The sequence below is a fragment of the Pan troglodytes genome, chromosome 6 (genome assembly GCF_028858775.2).
Source record: "Pan troglodytes isolate AG18354 chromosome 6, NHGRI_mPanTro3-v2.0_pri, whole genome shotgun sequence".
NCBI classification, from domain to species: Eukaryota; Metazoa; Chordata; class Mammalia; order Primates; family Hominidae; genus Pan; species Pan troglodytes.
In genome coordinates this window covers 56990260-57012288 of record NC_072404.2, presented here as the reverse complement: position 1 = coordinate 57012288, position 22029 = coordinate 56990260, and the positions used below count along the sequence as shown (strand labels likewise).

The 22029-nt window shown below is 38.1% G+C and overlaps 1 protein-coding gene across 18 annotated transcripts in view; it reads left to right on the top strand.

Annotated features, from left to right (window-relative positions):
• The window catches only part of COBL (cordon-bleu WH2 repeat protein), a 299997-nt gene that overhangs the window by 132376 nt on the left and 145592 nt on the right, over positions 1-22029 (top strand). For 11 of the 18 annotated variants that reach the window (XM_009453075.5, XM_009453074.5, XM_054687548.2 and 8 more), the window contains one exon: positions 11380-11454. The exons of the other annotated variants lie outside the window; for them this stretch is intronic. In XM_009453075.5, coding sequence (XP_009451350.3) covers positions 11380-11454 — 75 coding nt within the window. The remainder of the gene's footprint in view (positions 1-11379; positions 11455-22029) is intronic. 18 annotated transcript variants of the gene reach the window in all.

Below are 22029 nucleotides of genomic sequence, written 5' to 3'. Positions count from 1 at the left end.
ATGTTAATTTTATTGATTTTGTTGGTGTTTATGAAACACATCTCAGAGTCATATTTTGGATACAGTATTCTAGAGTAATTAAGTCATAGTACCCAGAATAAAAATGAAGATTTTTATAATTAATTATAAGATTATCAAACCCATAAATGCCTTCTGACTACCAAGAAAAGAAAATGCTCATTATCCGTATTTATATTTGCTTCACAAGTATATTTTACTAATATCTAGTATTTTATCCTTACTAATAAATAAGACTAAAAAAGACAAAACTGTTCCAGTGAATGTTAGGTTTTAATTCCACTAGCTCAGTTTGGAAGTGTGCTCCATCTGTATATTTCTACAAGAGATGTGAAGACTGGGGACTCAAGTTTGTGTGCAGACCTTCTCAGTGCCATGGTGCAGATAGGTGCATGTAGCCCAAGGCCGGACACCTGATTTCCTGCCCTTCAGTGGCCTGTGGTGCAGCCTCTGCTGTTAGAATTGTGGTTTACCCAGGTTTGCTGATGTGGATACCAGAGCTCAGAGAAATAAAGTAACCTTCTTAGTGTCCCAGGCTTAGACACAGATGTGTCTGCGTGCAGAGCCAGCACGTCCCTGTAGCCCTGTGGTGTTTGGGAAGGGAGGAGGAGAGTGAGAGCCAGATGAGAACAGAAGGTCCAGTGGAGCTCGGCCGAACTGGCAGACTTCCTGTCTTTAAGAGTTTTTCACAAACCTCAGATTCACCTCTGCTGAAGCTTCGGTAATGGTTTTGTGATTCTCTTGTACTTAAGAGATTGAGCTTTTCCCCATGTTGTGCTTTTCTCCATGTTTCTGCATGTCCTTTGAAAAATCTGTACTCCATGCATGTCTATGTAAGACCTTTGGCTCCCTGACATTTTCTATCCCCTCCCACTCTCCAACTATCCCTTCCTCTCCCCCTCTCTTCCCCCCTACTCTCCCTCCTCCTCTCCTAGCTTCCTTTCCTGTCAGAATTACTTGAAATCACAGAAGCAGAATTTTGTGGCCGGGCGCGGTGGCTCACAACTGTAATCCCAGCACTTTGGGAGGCTGAGGTGGGCAGGTCACCTGAGGTCAGGAGTTCGAGACCAGCCTGGCCAATGCAGTGAAACCCCGTCTCTGCTAAAAATACAAAAAGTAGCCAGGTGTGGTGGCAGGTACCTGTAACCCCAGCTACTTGAGAGGCTGAGGCAGGAGAATCGCTTGAATCCGGGAGGCAGAGGTTGCAGTGAGATGAGAACATGCCAGCGCACTCCAGCCTGGGCGACAGAGCGAGACTCCATCTCAAAAAAAAAAAAAGAGAATCAGAATTTTGTATTTGAATTTTTGCTCACTCTTTGAATGTTGTCTTGTTGGTTTTTTTTTTCCTGACGTTTTTGAGATAAGTTGGCTGGGACTGTGTTCACCCTTGTCCTCCTTGATCCTGAGGACACCAGTTCACAGTAAAATCCACCATTCCTCATTCCTCATTCCTCACCCTTAGACCTCAAGTAGTTGTTCTCTTTGTGTCTTCTTCCTTGTAAAAGATGAAATGGCCAGAAAAACCAAGTAAAAAATCTAGAAAGACTTTCGTTTTTAGCAAAGTAAGGTCACCTAAAAAGCTGGAGATGTGGAGACTGACTCAGCTTCTGATAGTTCAGGGTGTGGGGAGACACCACATCTGGCAACACAGCAGTGAAGGCGCAGTCAGTGATCCAGTCCTGTCCGTGGATTGCAAGGGGCTTTCTGTTTTTCACCATTGTCGACACAGCAGTGAAGGTGCAGTCAGTGATCCAGTCCCGTTCGTGGATTGCAAGGGACTTTCTGTCTTTCACCATTTCGATACAGCAGTGAAGGTGCAGTCAGTGATCCAGTCCCGTCTGTGGATTGCAAGGGGCTTTCTGTTTTTCACCATTGTCGACACAGCAGTGAAGGTGCAGTCAGTGATCCAGTCCCGTTCGTGGATTGCAAGGGACTTTCTGTCATTCACCATTTTGATACAGCAGTGAAGGTGCAGTCAGTGATCCAGTCCCGTTCGTGGATTGCAAGGGACTTTCTGTCTTTCACCATTTCGATACAGCAGTGAAGGCGCAGTCAGTGATCCAGTCCCGTTCATGGATTGCAAGGGACTTTCTGTTTTTCACCATTGTCGACACAGCAGTGAAGGCGCAGTCAGTGATCGAGTCCTCTCTGTGGATTGCAAGGGGCTGTTTTTCACCATTGTCAACCTAAAGAAAGAAACTGACTCAAAATTAATATAGATAGTTTATCTGGGCCAAGGTTGAGGACTGTAGCCTGGGACACACTTCGTTTGCCTTGGGGAATGCTCCATTCAGCCGTAGTTACAAGAAGGTTTTTTAGGGCAAAAAGGAAGAAGGTGTGGCTGACACAAAGTTGTTTGACAAGGATTCTCACTAGTTTACAGAAATAACGCTGATTGGTGATTGACTGTACACTCCTGAACTGCGGCAGATGAGTTATGGCGTCCAGTGTATGGCATTTTGTAGCTACTTGGCAAAAAATTCACTCAGTGTTACGGCTCAAGTAGCAATTGGCTTTAAGAGCTAATTATTTAGCTCAGGCGGGTGTGGGACATGACCACCACTGCATTTCAATGCTTCCCTGGGCCTGATAATTAAAAGGGGCTCACATTCTGTGGATAAAAAGTGTATTTATTTCTTCATTTCCCTCTTTTGATACAAAATATTTCTTCTTGAAAGCATTGATGATTAAACGCTGAGTGTCAAGGGGTCCCTTGTCACTGGGAAGGGTGATTCTCAGATAGCCCTGTCCCATGTTAGGGAGGAAAGAAAAGATGTTTTAGTGAGGAATTTTAAGGGAACCCCAAAGCCAAATTAGGATGGCATTACAGAGTGGCAAGAATGAAACCTCAGTCACGTCAGAAATTTATTAGCTGCTGTTGCTTGTTGAATCATCTCTAGTCTTTGGAATACCGTTTTAGTTTTCTCAGAAGAAATAAAACCACAAGCAATATATAGTATTAATAATCTGAACAGTAAAAGCGTAATGCACACAGGATTGGATTATAGTCAGAAAGATAATTTATATGCCAGATCAAACAAACCTGAATTCCATTAGGGAACAACTGAAAACATCAGGCAGAACATTACATCCTGCTGCTTCTTTAGAGACTTGTAGCCAGGAGGTAATTCAGGATTCAGTCCAAATTGTGGGCAAATAATAATATCACAAAAACAATAGTCTGCTAGAACTGAATAACAGGTGGGTTATTGAAAAATAATTTTTCCAGTTCCTCCAGTTTTACCAAAGATAAATCATAGTAGAACCAGTTTATTTGTAAAATTAGTTTTACACTTATTATACTTGGCATGATTATTTGCATAAGATGCAGCAATAAGAGTGGCCATACTGACTCATTTTAGTTGGCTTTGCTGGAACTTTTTGGTTAAGGAATCTCAGATTAGATTTTTAAAAGCCTCTTGTGGCTAGGAAGCCAAGTTAAGGATTTACCGTCTAACTGTGCCGGTAATACCTGTATGAATTCAGTGAATTTCTTTCTTCTCGAGATCTCAAAATATCTTGAGATTACTGGGCCTGTCAGAAAGTGACATGCTTTTACTTACCGCAAGGTCAGCAACCTTGTAAGGGAACCATGTCGACAAGGAACCGGGCCAGCCATTTTCTAAGTCCACTGGCTATAAAGTCAACTTCAGCCCTTCAAACCAGTCTGGTCATATCTGAAAATCTGTCATTCCAGTCTAAGCCTTGGTAAAATAACCAGTGCTTTCAATGTGTCTTGTTACAAAAGAAAACAGATCCTTGTTGAACTTATGCAAGTAAGTATATTGCCATAAAATGAAAATACAAATAGTTTCTGAATTTTGGAGAAATCAGGTAGAATGAAAGATAAATGTCTCAGTTTGCCCACCATAGTGTACTTTACCCAATTGCTGTAAGCTATAAATAGCTCAAAAAGAAAAGTTTTCTTGATGCTAGAAAACAAAACATGAAAAGAACCTACTGTGTTTCAAACAAAAAGAAGTCACAAAAATCATTTCAGTGCTCTGTCACTTCAGTGCCATGTACTTAGCTTTTATTCTGCTTGAAGTTGGGTTAGCGATCTTTATGAACTCATCAGGTTTGAAATTAGATTACTGGATTTTTTCTTTTTGCGTTGTTCAATGGCATGATCTCTAAAATTATCAGAAACTTGTATTCAGAGTGCTTGTTGTGATCTTCTTCATAAGGTTCCTTGAAGATACAATGCTTTGGCATTTACAAAGAACTTTTAGGAAAAGAGAGCATCAGAATAAAGCAATTTACTGTTTATGTCAAGACACATCAAATTTTTCGGTATCTTTTACAATTATAGAATGCATATTAATAGCATATTCATATAAAAATAACCTGAAGAAAGTTAAGCACCATCTCTTGGCTGGGCGCGGTGGCTCACACCTGTATTCCCAGCACTTTGGGAGGCCGAGGCAGGTGGATCACCTGAGGTCAGGAGTTTGAGACCAGCCTGGCCAACATGGTGAAACCCCATCTCTACTGAGGAGTACTAAATACAAAAATACAAAATACTAAAATACAAAAATTGCTTGAACCTGGGAGGCAAAGGTTGCAGCGAGCCAAGATTGTGCCACTGCACTCCAGCCTGGGTGAAAGAGCAAGACTCTGTCCCCCAAAAAACCAACCAACCAAACAAACAAAAAAGAAAGTTAAACACTCTTATTTAGCAATGCTTCCAGTATGATTTTCACATACCAAATATGCCTAATATGCCGCTCTTGGAGTTCCAGGGTCCCTGTTTGGATTTCCAGGAGCCCTAATCTCCAAAAGTTAGTTCAATGTGAGAAAGACTCATTAGAATTTGAAGTTTCATTTTAGGAAGTTTGTCAAATGTCAAAGGCTTGAAACACTTGATTTCAAAATGAGATCACCGTAAAATAATATTCATTTAGTCAAAGTGATTTTTTTCAAAGATTTCAAAAAGCAAAAACATTTACTCTTTGATTAAGAGGAGACTTGGCTGGGCACAGTAGATCATGCCTGTAATCCCAGCACTTTGGGAGGCCAAGGCGGGTGGATCGCCTGAGGTCGGGAGTTGGAGACCAGCCTGACCAGCTTGGAGAAACCCCGTCTCTACTAAAAATACAAAAATTAGCCGGGCATGGTGGCAGGCACCTGTATTCCCAGCTACTCGGGAAACTGAGGCAGGAGACTAGGTTGAACCCAGGGGGCGGAGGTTGCAGTGAGCCAAGATCATATCCAGCCTGGGCAACAGAGCGAGACTGTCTCAAAAAAAAAAAAAAGAGAGACTCAGTTTTCAGACCTAATAAAGACACGGTGAGTGTGTCTTCCTCTCTCTTCTTTTTTTATTGCAGCTTATTCAAAAGGTAAATAAAACCTTTTATTATTTTCTATCAATACTATATGAAAACCCTGTTCAAAAGAGAAAAACAAGTTTTGCCTTTGTATTGTATTATTACCAATAAACCTAATTTTAATAAAACCTTATAAACAAATCCATCCAACCTCATTCAGCTTTGACCACACAGATAAGTTTCTATAAATCTTTTATAACCTTTTGCAATATTTTTCATTTTTTTCTAACTTCCTATACCCATTTAGTTTTATCTATCATTTTTGTATTTCATTAATTTAAAACATCTTTTAAATAACCTTTAAGCCATGCAAAATTGTTGTTCCTTTAGCAAAAACCACATAAAACCACATGTATATATATAGAGAGAGAGAGAGAGAGGGAGAGAGAGAGACAGAGAGTGAGACAGTGTATTTTGCTCTTGTTGCCCAGCCTGGAATGCAATGGCATGATCTTGGCTCACTGCAACCTCCACATCCCAGATTCAAGTGATTCTCCTGCTCCAGCCTCCCCAGTAGCTGAGATGACAGGTACGAACCACCATGCCCAGCTAATTTTTGTATTTTTAGTAGAGACCGGGTTTCACCATCTTGGCCAGGCTGGTCTCAAACTCCTGACTCTCATGTGATCCACCCACCTCAACCTCTCAAAGTGCTGGGATTACAGGCATGAGCCACCGTGCCCGGCCAACAAAAACTATATTTTTATGTCTTTTTTATAACCTTTTAAATTTTTATTTATTTATTTATTTATTTATTTATTTATTTATTTATTTATTTGAGACAGAGTCCTCTCTGTCGCCCAGACTGGAGTGCAGTGGCATGATCTCAGCTCACTGCAACCTCTGCCTCCTGGGTTCAAGCGATTCTCCTGCCTCAGCCTCTCAAGTAGCTGGGATCACAGGCGCCTGCTACCATGGCTGGCTAATTTTTGTATTTTTAGTAGAGGTGGGGTTTCACATGTCAGCCAGGCTGGTCTCGAACTCCTGACCTCAGGTGATCTGCCCGCCTCAGCCCCCCAGAGTGCTGGGATTACAGGCGTGAGCCACTGCACCTGGCTATAACCTTTTTTAAAACCAAAAATGCATTTTACTTTTCTTGTGCTCTTTGGATACAAATTGTTTCTCTTTTATCTAGTAGATTTAATTACATATATTAAATTCAATGTTAACTCTTAGTATCCCAAATATTTGTGAAAAGTCTTAAGAAGTAAGCAATTTTAATTATGTATCTTGATACAGAGCCCAGAAAAAAGGACAGAGTTATGAAAGCAATGCCTGGAGATCCAACCCCTCCCAGCATTTTCAGGAGGCACAAGTGAGCCAGGGAAGACATGTAGCGTAGCTCTGCCCCACAGCTCTTGGCCTAGGTGCTGCAGACATCCACGTGTCCCCAGGCCTTCCCGTGGCCACTTGTCTATACCCCAGAATCAAACAGGTATCAACAATATCACGGAAGCAACAGTTTTATGACCTTAAACACCTACCAGAAATAGCCTAAACCTATTTGACTAGTAGACCCAGGCAAAAATCTCTAAATTAAATTCTGAAAATATTTCTATTTTATTTTACCGACAATTTTAAAACTAGCCTCATTTACCAAAGATTACTAAAGTCACATGAACTTGAAAAGCATTTGGGCTTATTTACTAAATTTATGAGAACTGATTTACTTATAAGTCAGTTTGGTGCCATGTAGACAATATACAAACACAGACGTGTACACATGTATACATACAAACATAGACAAAAATAAAGATTTCATAGCTTTGATTTTAAGATTTTAGCCACGAGTCAGGTGAAATTCACTAGTTCAAAAGGACATTTGGATTCAAACTGTGCCTTTGTAAATGGAACAAGTTAAAGTTTATCTGTCTCATATGCCTAAAGCCCTCACAAAATTTAACAAGGTAGCAAATTTACATTTCAAAGCAGAGAGAGAATTTAAGCTTTTGTAAATACCAATGAATTTTACATTATCTTTGGCAAAAATCATGTCCTCAAAAGGGAAGCAGACCAAGGGAGTATATTTGGTTAGCAGGGGTTTAAGAAGAAAGAGATTCAATCAACTGAGAAACTTTTATAGAGAGAACAGAGGACTCAAAAAATATGGGTGCATATATGTGTGTGTGTGTGTGTGTGTGTGTGTGTGTGTGTGTCTGTGTGTGTATACATATATATCCCAAATATCAGTTATTCATTAAGTTACCTTTTGACTAGAGAGCTCCTGAATCTTTTCAGTCTCTTATCAGATTTTAGCCAGGACAAATCAGCCAATATCCCTGCTTTTGTATTTTTTAATTTTTTCCTCTTTTAAACCAAAGGTACCTTTCCAAGTGACTCACCAAAACTAACACGACTTAACCAAGGTTATGATTTAACCAGAGACTTGCCAAGTATCTCCAAAGAGGTGCAACACAGTCCTCACAAGACCCAGAGCCACCAGAAAAACTTCAAAATAAGGAAGGTTTTGCTAGCTGCAAATGGGGTACAAGCCCTATCTGTCCTGTCTAGCGTATTCCCTAGGGTCTCAGCTTCTCAGCTGACCGTCTGTATACAAGGTCCAGACTGAGGATTTAAAGAGACAGTGGGAAAGACAGGAAAACAAAAGCTGCCCGTGAGGGTAGTGCCAAAAGGCAGGAAAATGTGGGAAGGTAAATTTATGGGATGAATAAAGACTGCACCTAGATTCCCTGGCACTGCTGTCTCTGAGCCCATAAGCAAGTCTTACAATGAAGCCTATCTTTAGGTGAGAATGGCAGGCAGGAAAACCTTTGTCTTTCTAAATTGCCTCTCTGCCATCAGGCAAGCCAGAGGAAGGGGCAGTGTCTCCCTGGATGTTAACCTTCTTCAGCTACCAATCACCAGTACTTAGGAGAGGAATATTTTGGTTTCCTTCAGTAGATAGGATTATAAATGAGTATCCGAGACAAATAATTCAAATTAATTTCTTATAAATGTTTCTTTCCTGAGCAAGAGATATCCACTGAGGAAATAAATGTTGTGGTATGTCCCAAGAACATTAACTATGTATCAAACCTGTTCTCAGCTGGAATGCTGCTTAGCTAATACAATGCATGTTAACATTTCCAAGACATGGTAAGATTTACATCTCCAAGGGACTGAGAAAGGTCTGCAGGCAGTTTAGGCATTTAAAGAGTTTTTCTGGGGGTTTAAGGAGCGGTCTCTAAAAAAAATCTCAAATCTCTTAATGTGGGGGTGAGAGAACTCACGTTCATGCACCTTTTGGTATAAAACTAATAGGAATTGGTCACAAATTTTTTAAAGTCCAAATTATAAACAGTAGAAAGCAGCTGCAGTTTTAAAAGCGTGCTAATGTAAAGTGATATCAGCAGTGCAAAACTGCCAATACCTTGACCTACCTGCTCCAAGGTGGAAAAGGTAGTTTTCCTCTTTAATCACTGATGCCTGAATCACTTGCCTGCAAGGCAAAGATAGAGCCTCCATTCCAGCAAGGGAGCAGTGCAAAGGGCAGCCCAGGTGAAAATCATAGGGTGGTCCGGATTCAGGAGGTCTCACCCTTTGCACCCCGGGATCCTCTGGAGCTGGGGACCCAATATGTTGCTGGTACCAAGAGCTGGGTCTGAGAGAAAACGCTGGGTGCTGGTGTGAGGAGCACTCTGAATCCTGCCGACTTAGACCAGATATGTCGGCCTAAAAAAAGAAACTGAGGCAAGATTAATGTAGAGAGTTTGTTGGGCAAAAGGTGAGCCTCACTGCCTAGGACACACTTTCAGGTTGCCTTGGAGAGATTCAGCCATGGTTATAAGAAGGTTTTTAAAGGCAAAGGGGGACAAGGAGTGGGCTGATACAAAGTTGTTCCACAGGAATTGTCACTGGTTTACAGAGATGACATTGGTTAGTGATTGGCTATCCCTTGTTGGGCTATAGGGTAGGAGTTATGGTGTCCAGTGTGTGGCATTTTATGGCTCCTTGGCATCAGTTAGACTGGAGCCCACATAGCAGGTGGCCTCAAGAAGTCACCATTTGGTTCAAGGGTGGAGTGAGACATGACTGATGTGCATTTCACTGCCTCTTATTTTTCATTTCTCTATACCTTATCTTTCATTTATCACTTTCCTTCTCATTTATTTTACTATATTTTTCTCTAGACATCCCTTCTTCAGTCTTATCTTTATTGGATAATTTGTTACTGTTTTGTGTTAAATTTTAGCTTCTTGTTTCTCTTGATTTTTATGGTTTGAGGTACCGTGCTAAATGCAGCCTCATTTAGTTTATCTAGAAACCTGGTGAGAGAGGCATTATCAGCTCCATTTTGCAGGGAAGAAACTTAGGCTGAGCAGCTCCAAGCCGAGCATAGTGCGGGTAAATGCCGGAATTCATAAACACCAGAATTCAAACCCAAGCCTGTCTTTCCAAAGTCCTTGCCATTAATCACTGGTTTACATTGTATGGTGTGGTATCAATTTCTTTATCAAGAAAAAGGATTGGAAACAAATAATTTTTTAAAATAATTTGTAAAATCCTGTGATGTCAGTCTGCAGAGGTCTCAGTGAACAGATGCTAAGAATGGAGAATTATTGAGGCATTTAAAACTTAAGGTGACTCTTTACTACATCACCTTAAAGGAAAAAAAATTATAGGTATGTGTGTATATGTGTATGTGTCGTATGTGTGTGAATGTGTGTATAAAATATTAATAGGAAATATACTTAAAGGAATATGATACTGGCTAAAATAAAGGATAGCAAATATCTTTTTTGTTTTAAAGCTTTTGTGTTTTAAAGTTTTAAAAGCATTATAGTTTTATATCATCTTGACATTATTTATTCTCCTAACACAGCAGTTCTCAAAAGTACCTAAGAATCACCTTGAGACCTAGTTTAAACATTGGATTGTTGGGTCATGTACCCAAATATTCTCATTTGAGAGGCCAGGTTGGGGTCTAGAAATTGAATTTTCCAGTTGCACCAGATGATTTTGGTACAATAGAAAGAAATATTACCATTTTTCTTTTCTGGATCATATGGAGTGAGATATTTGGTGAAATTTTTCTGTGTACACCCAATGAATTAGCTGGCCAGTGATTAAAACTGAAGTCCTTGGGCCAGGAGCGGTGGCCAACACCTGTAATCCTAGCACTTTTGGAGGCTGAGGTGGGCAGATTGCCTGAGCTCAGGGGTTTGAGAACAGCCTGGGCAACAAGGTGAAACCCTGCCTCTACTAAAATACAAAAAAATTATCCTGGTGTGGTGGCGTGTGCCTGTAGTCCCAGCTACTCGGGAGGCTGAGGCAGGAGAATGCTTGAACCTGGGAGGTGGAGGTTGCAGTGAGCCAAGATAGCACCACTGCACTCCAACCTGGGCAACAGAGTGAGACTGCTCAAAACAAAAAACAAAAAACAAAAAACTTTGAAGTCCTCAAAACCTAATTAATTTGCTTGCTGACCTAACTCCATCACTTCAGGCCCACTACTGTTTTAAAATTGCATATTTTTGCTGGGTGAGGTGGCTCACACCTGTAATCCTAGCATTTTGGGAGGCCAAGGTGGGCAGATCACCCAAGGTCAGGAGTTCGAGAACAGCCTGGCCAACATGGTGAAACCCTGTCTCTACTAAAAATACAAAAATTAGCTGGGTGTGGTGATACACACTTGTAATCCCAGCTACTTGGGAGGCTGAGGCAGGAGAATCACTCAAACCCAGGAGGTGGAGATTGCAGTGAACTGAGATCATGCCACTACACTTCAGCCTGGGTGACACAGCAAGACACTGTCAAAAAAAAAAGGAAAGAGAGAAAGAAAAGAAAGAAAAAAAGAAAGAAAGAAAACTCATTCCTATGAGTGTGGATTTCAAAATTGTGATTTCCAAATCAGGGAGCACTTTGGTTCAGGTCTGTTCATAAACTGGCAGAAGTGGCAAAGATTACACCTATTAAGTGAAGGGTTTGCTGCCTTGTGGCCACACTGGCATTTTTGCCTTAATGATCGCTAAGGACTATGTTTTCTGTCTGAACTTTCACCTGGAGATGACGTGGCCTGGTGCTTGTGTTCCAGGCTGAGCAGCTTGTGCTGTCGGGTGCAGACAGCGATGAGGACACCTCCAGGGCTGCCCCAGGAAGGGGTTTGAACGTGAGTACTAATGCCCCAGCAGGTGCTTCCGCTAATTGCTTGGAACTTCTTGCTTTGCACGACCTTCCAGATAGTGAAATCACAGACTGGTTTAGTTTGGTGGTTTGTTTTTTGTAGTCTAGATAGAGTCGAAAGCCGCCTATTGATTCTTTTTTAGTTGCCCATGCTACTTTTGGAATACGTGGAATATTTTAGTTTCTACTTTTCTATTTGCCAGTCAGCATGATCAGGAGAAGCCTTCATTAGGGTAATTGAATTCATGCTTCCCGAAACTACCATCATGCATCATAAGGAGTAGCCTGGTGGTTTTGGAGCTACTCAGTCCTGTTTTCCAACCCTATAGCTCTCAGCTGCTAAACTCTGAGCCTACGCTCTGTTCACGGAGCCTTTGAAAGGATTTCTGAAAACTACCTGTGCCCTCACATTGCACAGTTGGCATCTATAAAGTTTCTTCATAGTTTCAAATACTCAAGAGAATGTAATTCATGACATCTTATAAATATTGACATTTTAAATGTATCTAATAAAAGTTGGATCTTTACTATCACCTATTAAAAATTACATGGAAAGACTCTTCTGTATCAGTAAGAAAGTTTATATTTTCTTGATTTCACATTTCCAGGTCAGTCCCCATGTAAAATTTTATTCTATTCAATTCTTATTTTATGCTTGAAAGTCTTTAATACGGACTTTAAGTAAAATATGTTATAAAATTAAAATATCTCTCTAAGTTATATTTTTTATTTGATGTGATTATAAAACTGTAAGTAGAAGAATATTTTTCTGGGATGAGTTCTCATAAAAATTACAAAATAAATCAAAACAGTATAAATATATTACAACTATTGACATAATTGTTAAACATGGAAAGTAAATTTTTCTTGAAAAGACATTAATAAGATGAAAGACAATTTAAAAATTTCATGTATCCATTGTGTTTGAACGTGATTTACTGATAAGAAAAGGTTCAACATTAATTATGTGACTCTTCATTTTTATTGAAGTAAGCCCCCAGGAAACACTTTACATAGATAGTATATAAGGATAAAAGTTCTCTTATAGCAGTGCTTTTTAATTCCTCAAGTTCTCAGGATCTAACATGCCAAAAATCACATAGAGACCTGTCCTCAAAAATTATCTTGAATGATCCTTTGATGATCCTTGAATGATACCTGATTAGATTATCTTTCAACTTTGTCAATAGCTAAAATTTGGGAGCCATCCGACTTGCAAAGTGATTTGTTATTCATTCACACTGGATATTGACTTCTGGCAGGTATAAGAAAAAAATGCCTTATTAAGACTTATAAAATGACAATTATACTTAAGGCTCTTTTGCTCATAGGCACTCTTTTGGAGAAAAGAGGGTGTGGCAATGGCTCTTTAAAATTTTCTTAAATTTGATTTTATTTTTAATTGATTCATAATCATTGTACATATTTATGGGGTAAAGTATGATGGTTTTGATACATGTTCACATTGTGTAGTCATCATCAGGATAAGTAGCAAATCCATTACCTCAAACATTAATTATTTCCTTGTGGTAAGAACATTCAGAACCCTTTCTTCTAGCTGTTTTGAAATGTGTAATACATTATTATTAACTGTAGTCACACAACTGTATGATAGAATACCAGAGAGTATTCCTCTTGTCTAACTGTAACATTGTACCTGTTGACCAATCTCTCCCCATCCTTCTATTCTGCTCTCCAGCTTCTCTCTACTTCTGTGAGATCAACTTTTTAGATTCCACATATGGGAGCATGGAATATTTTTCTTTCTATGTCTGGATAATTTCACTTAACATAATGTCCTCCAGCTTCATGCACGTTGACACAAATGACAGGATTGTTTTCTTTTTTAAGGCTAAATTATATTTCATTATATATATATGTGATACATATGTGACATATATATGTATGTGATTTTTTATATATATATATATATATATATCACAGTGTCAGGTTTTGTTTCAGAGCTAAGTTAATTATAAAGTTTTCTTGGAAAAATAAGCAAGAATAAGGAAAACCCTGAAAAGCATGAGGAATGGGTAAGCCTTACCAGTTTTAAAAATAGGTTTTAGCACCTTTATAATTACAGTAATTATAATTACAATTATACTAGCTCAATGAAGCAGAATAGAACATGTAGAGCTAATTGTATATTGAAGCATGGTATACAACAGGGTCAACACATCAAATTTGTGGGGGGAAATAAACTGATAAGTAGAGTTGTGATCATCGAATAGCCATAAGGAAAAAAGAAAAGTGTAGATGTTTTCATTGTATACAGTAGGAAAAAAAATCGAATGAATCAGAAATCTAAGTGTGCAAATGGAAACCATATAAATACTAGCAGAAGATATAAGTGAATTCATCTATATAATGAGAGTGGGTAATGCTTTTCCAATTATGACTAAAAATCCAAATGTGATAATGGAAAACATTGATAAATTTGTTTTTTTAATCCATTTTTAATTGTGGGTATAGACTAGGTATATATATTTATGGGGTACATGAGATAATTTGATGCCTCCATGCCATGTGAAATAATAACATCATGTAGAATGGAGTCTCCATCCCCTCAAGCATTTATATTTTGTGTTACAAACAATTCAGTTACACTCTTAGTTATTTAAAAATGTACAAGTAAGTAATTATTGACTATAGACACCCTGTCGTGCTATTAAATAGTAGGCCTTGTTCATTCTTTATATACTTTTTTGTACCCATTAACCATCCCCACCTCCCCAGTGAGTTCCCCACTACCTGTGCCATCCTTCTACTCTCTGTCAATGAGTTCAGTCACTTTGACTTTCAGATCTCACAAATAAGTGAGAACATGTGGTATTTGTCTTTCTGTGTCTGCCTTATTTCACTTAACAAGATGATCTCTAGTTCCACTCCTGTTGTTGCAAATGACAAGATCTCATTCTTTTTCATAGTTGACTAGCACTCCATTGTGTATATTGGAAACCAAAAAGTAACTGAAATAAGTCTCAATCAATTTAGAAAGTTTATTTTGCTAAGGTTAAGGATGCACTCATGACACAGCCTCAGGAGGTCCTGACGACACGTGCCTGAGGGGGTTGGGGTACAGCTTGCTTTTATACATTTTGGGGGGACATAATACATCAATCAGTACACGTAAGATTCACATTGGTTCAATCTGGAAGGGCAGAACAACTCGAACCAGGGTGTTGGGGGACTTCCAGCTCATAGGTAGATTTAAACATATTCTGATTGGCAGTCTGTTGAAAGCATTATTATCAGTAGAAAGGAATGTCTGGATTAAAATAAGGGGTTGTGGATACCAAGGTTTTATGCAGATGAAGCCTCCGGGTAGCAGGCTTCAGAGAGAATATATTGTAAATGTTTCCTAGCAGACTTAAGGTCTGAGTTGATGTTAATGCTGGAGGGTGTAATGAGGCATTTCCAACCCCCTCTTCTGTCATGGCCTGAACTAGATTTTTAAGTTAACTCTGGAATCCCCTTGGCTGAGAAGAGGGGTCCATTCAGATGGTTAGGGAGCCTTAGAATTTCGTTTTTGGTTTACAATATGTACCACATTTTCTTTATCCATTCATCTGCTGATGGACACTTAGGTCTTAGCTATTGTGAACAGTGCTGCAACAAACATGGGAGAGTGCAGATATCTCTTCAATATACTAATTTCCTTTCTTTTGGGTATGTACCCAGTAGTGGGATTGCTGGATCATATGCTAGCTTTATTTTAGGTTTTTGAGGAACCACCAAACTGTTCTCCATAATAGTTATGCCAATTTACATTCTCACCAACAGTGTATGAGGGTTCCCTTTTCTCCACATCTTCACCAGCTTTTGTTTTTGCCTGTCTTTTGGATATAAGCCATTTTAACTGAGGTGAAAGGATATCTCATTGTAATTTTGATTTGCATTTCTCTGATGATAATGATGTTGACCATCTTTTCATATGCCTGTTTGCCATTTGTATGTCTTCTTTTGAGAAATGTCTATTTAAATCTTTTGCCCATTTTTTTTTTTTTTGAAACGGAGTCTCGCTCTGTCACCAGGCTGGAGTGCAGTGGTGCGATCTCGGCTCACTGCAACCTCCACCTTCTGGATTCAAGTGATTCTCCTGCCTCAGCCTCTCAAGTAGCTGGGACTACAGGCATGTACCAGCATGCCCAAAGTGCTGGGAGTACAGGCGTAAGCCACAGCGCCCGGCCTTTTGCCCATTTTTTGATAGGGTTATTAGACTTTTTCCTGTGGAGTTGTTTGAGCTCCATATACATTCTGGTTATTAATCCCTTGTCAGATGAGTAGTTTGCAAGTGTTTTCTCCTATTATCTGGGTTGTCTCTTCATTTTGTGGGTTGTTTCCTTTGCCGTGTAGAAGCTTTTAAACTTGATGTGATCCCACTTGTTCATATTTGCTTTAGTTGCCTATACTTGTGGGGTACTGCTCAAGAAATTTTTGCCCAGACCAATATCCTGGAGATTTTCCCCAATTTTTTTTGTAGTAGTTTCATAGCTTCAGGTCTTAGATTTAAGTCTTAAATCAATTTTGATTTGATTTTTGTATATGGCAAGAGGTAGGAGTCTAGTTTTATTCTTCTGCATATGAATATCCAGACCATTTATTAAAGAGACGCTGTTATCCCCAGTGTATGTTCTTGGCACCTTTGTTGAAAATGACTTCGCTGTAAGTATGTGGATTTGTTTCTGAGTTCTCTCTTCTGTTGGTGTGTGTGTCTGTTTTTATGCCAGTACCATGCTGTTTTGGTTATAATAATTCTGTAGTATAATTTGAAGTCAGGTAATGTGATTCCTTCAGTTTTGTTATTTTTGCTTAGGATAGCTTTGACTATTCTCGCTCTTTTATAGTTCCATATAAATTTTAGGATTTTTTTTTTCTATTTCTGTGAAGAATGTCATTGGTATTTTGATAGACATTGCATTGAATTTGTAGAATGCTTAGGGTAGTATGGAAATTTTAGCAATACATAAGCATGGAATATTTTTCAATTTTTTGGTATCCTCTTTAATTTCTTTCATCAGTATTTTATAGTTTAAATTATAGAGATCTTTCACTTCTTTAGTTAATTCCTAAGTATTTAATATTATTTGTGACTATTGTAAATGGGATTACTTTTTAATTTCTTTTTCAAATTGTTCACTGTTGGCATAGAGAAATGCTACTGATTTTTGTAGGTTGATTTTGTATCCTGCAACATTACTGAATTTATTAGTTCTAATAGGTTTTTTGTGAAACTTTAGGTTTTTCCAAATGTAAGATCCTATCATCTGCAAACAAGGATAATTTGACTTCTTCCTTTCCAATTTGAATGCCCTTTATATCTTTCTCTTGTCTGGTTGCCTAGCCAGGACTTCCAGTATTATGTTGAATTACGGTGGTGAAAGTGGGCATCCTTGTCATGTTCCAGATCTTAGGGGAAAGGCTTTCAGTTTTTCTCCATTCAGTAAGATACTAGCTGTGGGTCTATTGTATATGGCTTTTATTATGTTAAGATATGTTACTTCTATCCACAGTTTTTTGAGAATTTTTATCATGAAGGGATGTTGAATGTTATCAAATGCTTTTCAATATCGATTGAAATGATCAAATGGTTTTTATCCTTCATTCTGTTGATGTAATGTATCACACTGATTGATTTGCATATGTTGAACTATCCTTGCATCCCCAGGGATAAATGTCTCTTGACCACAATGAATGATCTTTCTAATGTATTGTTGAATTCAGTTTGCTAGTATTTTGTTGAGGATTTTTGCATTTATATTCATCAGAGATATTGGCCTGTAGTTTTCTTTTGTTGATGTGTCATTGTCTGGTTTTGGTATCAGGGTAATACTGGCCTCATAGAATGAGTTTGGAAGTATTCATCCTCCCCTGTTTTTTGGAATAGTTTGAGTAGGATTGGTATTAGTTCTTGTTTAAATGTTTGGGAGAATTTAGCAGTGAAGACACCAGGCCTCAGGCTTTTCTTTACTGGGAGACTTTTTATTATGGCTTCAATATTGTTACTTGTTATTAATTTGTTTTAGTTTTAAATTTCTCCCTGATTCAATCTTGGTACACTGTATATGTCTAGGAATTTGTCCTTTTCTTCTAGATTTTTCAATTTATTGGCATATTGTTGCTCATAGTAGCCACCAATGATCCTTTGAATTTCTGCGGTATTAGTTGTAATGTCTCCCTTTTCATTTCTGATTTTATTTGTATCTTCTCTCTTTTTTTCTTCATCTGGCTGAAGGTTTGTCAATTTTGTTTAACTTTTAAAAAATCAACGTTTTGTTTCATTGATCTTTTGTATTGTCTTCATTTTAATTTCATTTATTTCTGCTCTGATTATTATTTCTTTTTCCTACTAATTTTGGGTTTGATTTGCTCTTGCTTTTCTGATTCTTTAAGATGCATAGTTAGATTGTTTGTTTGAGGTTTTTCTTCTTTTTTGACATAGGCATATATGACTATAAACTTCCCTCTTAGTACTCCTTTTGCTGTATCCCATAGGTTTTGGTATGTTGTGTTTTCATTATTATTTGTTTCAAGAAGGTTTTTAATTTCCTTCTTAATTTCTTCCTTGACCCAGTGGTAATTCAGGAGCATGTTGTTTAATTCCCATTATTTGTATAGTTTCCAAAATTCCTCTTATTACTGATATGTAGTTTTATTCCATTGTGGTCAGAGAAGATGCCTGATATTATTTCAGTTTTTAAAAATGTTTTAAGACTTGTTTTGTGACCTAACATATGGTCTGTCGTTGAGAATGATCCATGTACTGAGGAAAATAATGTGTATTCTGCAGCCATTAGATGAAATATTCTGTACATATCTATTAGATCCATTCGATCTACACTGTAGATTAAGTCTGATGTTTCTTTGTTGCTTTTTGTTTGGAAGATCTGTCCAGTGCTGAAATTGGGGTGTTGAAATCTCCAGATATTATTTTATTGGGTCCTATCTCTCTCTTTAGCTCTAATAATATTTGCTTTATATATCTGGATGCTTCAGTGTTTGGTGCCTGTATATTTAAAATTGTTATGTGCTCTTGCTGAATTAACCCCTTTATCATTACATAATGACTTTCTTAATCTCTTCTTACAGTTTTGGTCTTGAAATCTATTTTGTCTAAGTATAGCTACTCCTGCTCTTTTTTTTGGTTTCCATTGGCATGGAATATCTTTTTCCATCCCTTTATTTTCAGTTGAGGTGTATTTTTATAGGTGAAGTGTGTTTCTTGTAGGCAACAGATCAGTGGGTCTTGTTTTTTCATTCATACAGCCAGTCTATTTTTTGAGAGTTCAGTATATTTACATTCAGTGTTATTGATAAGTAAGGACTCAATCCTGTTATTTTGTTATCTGTTTTCTGGTCTTCTCTCCCTCCCTCCCTTCCTGTCTTCCTTTAGTGAAGGTGTTTTTCTCTGGTGGTATGATTCAATTTCTTCCTTTTTATTTTTGTGTAATCATTGTATGTTATTTCGTTGGAAGTTACCATGAGGCTTGCAAATACTATTTTAGAACATAACGCTGCATAAACAAATAAGCAAAAAGAAAATGAATAAAAATTATGCTTTAACTTCATCTCCCCACTTTTTTACTTTTTGTTGTTTCTATTTATATCTTATTGTACTGTCTATGTCTTTAAAAGTTGCTGTAGTTATCATTTTTGATTGATTCATTGTTTAGTCTTTCTACTTAGGATAAGAGTAGTTTATACACCATAGTTACAGTGTTATCATATTCTGTGTTTTTCTGTGTTCTTACTATTACCCATGAGTTTTGTACCTTCAAGTAATTACTTATTGCTCATTAATGTCTGTTTTTTTCTGATTAAAGTATTCCCTTTAGCATTTCTTGTAGGTCAGATTTGAGAAATTCCCCAGCTTTTGTTTGAGGGAAGTCTTTATTTCTCCTTTATGTCCAAAGGATATTTTCGCTGAATATACTATTCTAGGGTAAAAGTATTTTTTCATTCAGAACTTTAAATATGTTATGTCACTCTCTCCTGGCCTGTAAGGTTTTCCCTTGAAAAGTCTGCTGCCAGACATATTGTAGCTTCATTGTATATTATTCCTTTTCTCTTCCTGCTTTTAGGATCCTTTCTTTATCCTTGACTTTTGGGAGTTTCATTAGTAACTGCCTTGCAGTAGTATTTGGGTTAAATCTACTTGGTATTCTATTACCTTCTTTGGATATCGGTAACTTTCTCTAGGTTTAAGATGTTCTCTGTTATTATCCTTTTCAATACATTGATAAATTTGACCTCAGAGAAAATATTAATAAATTTGATTTTAGGGAAAACAAACAAAAAACCCTCCTGAATGACAAAAAAGAGAAAATGAAAATAAATAAAGGAAAGAGATAAAACTCTTACTCATAATGAGAAATGTAAATGAACTACAGTGAACACTGTTCATCACCTATGGGATTGGCAAAAGCCCAAAAGTTTGTTACTACACCTTTTTCATTAAACTGTGGGGCCCTTAAATGCATTGCTGAGCAAAATGCAAAGTGCTAGCTTTATGGTGGTGAATTTGGCAGTATCTAGCCAAATTACACATACATTTAGTTTTTGACACAGAAATCCTAGTTTTAGAAATCTACCCTGAAGACTCACTGGCAAAAATCTAAAATGATTCATGTGTAAGGCTGTTTATTGTGGCATTATTTGTAACAACAGGAGATGAAAGCAATGTTCATGCCCATCAGGAGGGGATTGGTAGATGAAGCTATGGTACATGAAGATGTGGTATAGCTACATGATTGAATACTATGAATCTGTGAAAGAAGGAAGAAGTTTGTTATATTATTGATATGAGGTGTTTTCTGGGATATATTTTTTCCACTTTTAAAAATCAAGGGTGACTTTTCCTATGAATCAAAGTAATAAGGCTTCAATGTGATAGATTAATATTAACTCATAAATAAGAATATACTGGGTTTCAAGCCCTAGGACAGTACAGCACTTAAAATAATAATGGCTCCCAGTGATGACCATGCCTGCTGCTTCAGTCCTGTCTGTTCTAGGCACTGTGCTTAGTCGTGTGGGCTTATTTGATCTTCCTTATATAGACACAGAAAATATCCAAATGCCAGAGGTGAATTGGTTGATCAGATTTATTGATATCTACTTATGTTGGCTATGATGCTCTCTTCAATTAAGGATGTTAGTGACGTAATATTTCTGAAGAGCACTCTGCCGTTGTTTTTACATATTTTTTCCAAGCCATTGATCCTAGTCTGCACATTTTGATGCCAGTGCTTGCTTAATCTTACCAAAAGAGGGGATCAAACGGAGGCATGAGTCACATCATCCTTTCGCTGCTTTGAATGTCCTCTATTTTAAGGGATTTTGCAGCTCTTCCTTCCCTTAGTTCACTGTCTGGGCTGTGAGAGGCACTCCTTTTGTGTATATCCGGTGATAAAATGTAACACTGATCCATCTCCTTGTGAATTCCTTCCTTCCTTAGCTTAGTGCTTAGCTTAGCACTTCTTGCTTTACAAGAAACATTGCAGTGAGTATTGGCTTTATTGGTGCTCCCCCTGCTGGCTGTTTCTATGTCTTTGTGCAAACAGGGTAACTGCTTCAGCTTCAAGTCACAGTGAATCTCTGATGAGCACAGAGGCTTAGCCTGGCGGAGGCCGAGGGCAAGCCTACATCATTGGGGTGTTAAAGCCGAGCTTTCAATTCTGGCCCAGCATGCAGAACCTGTCTTCACTTTCTTCATCTGCTAAACTGTCCACTTTGTAGGTTCATTGTAGCGATTAGAAATTATATAGCTCATCTGACACTCATAGGAAATGTTCTGAAATGGTGAGTAAACCTGACCGGAGCCCTCCAGAAAGTTTGCAGATACTATTATGTATTATTTTTTCTTGAGAAAATGTAAGTGGTTTATTATGTCTGTAACTTGAAGACTCTATGAGAATAGATTTGCATTAAAAAAATCCTAATGTAGATGGTCAAAGAAATTTGATCTTCTCTGGAAAAGTTAGTGAATTTCTTAGAAACTGAAGTTTACTCTATTCCAAGATATATCTTCACTGTCTTAATCAAAGGGCACTTGAATCATAGCAAATATTCTCATCTTTCAACTAACTTTAAGTAGTTTTCCTGGAATTTTACATTTTCCAGAAAACACTCCCTTCTGTATCTGTGAAAGAAAGTGTGCCTCAGGCTGTAAACTGGGCTGCACTGGACACCTGCGGGGGACTCTGGCTTAGTGGGGACATGGTCAGTATTGATTTTCCTCAAACTCAGCCTGTGTAGCTGTGAAAGCGTGGAACAAATTACACTGCAGTTAACGTCATCCCACACATCTGGACTCCAAGACACGGGGAGGTCACATAGTCAGTCATGGATGCTGGTTAATGATAAGGTGTGAGTTAGCTCTCGGGTCTCTGTTTCCTAAGTCATACAAACAGCAGTGATAAACTGTGCTAACGGATGAGACAAGGTACCTGAGTTAATTTGCAGTTCAGCACACAAAAATGGAAAAGAGATTATTATATCAGTCTGATAAAGTGCAAATGTTCTGATGTAGGAGTAAAGTGACGTGGGTTCTAATCCT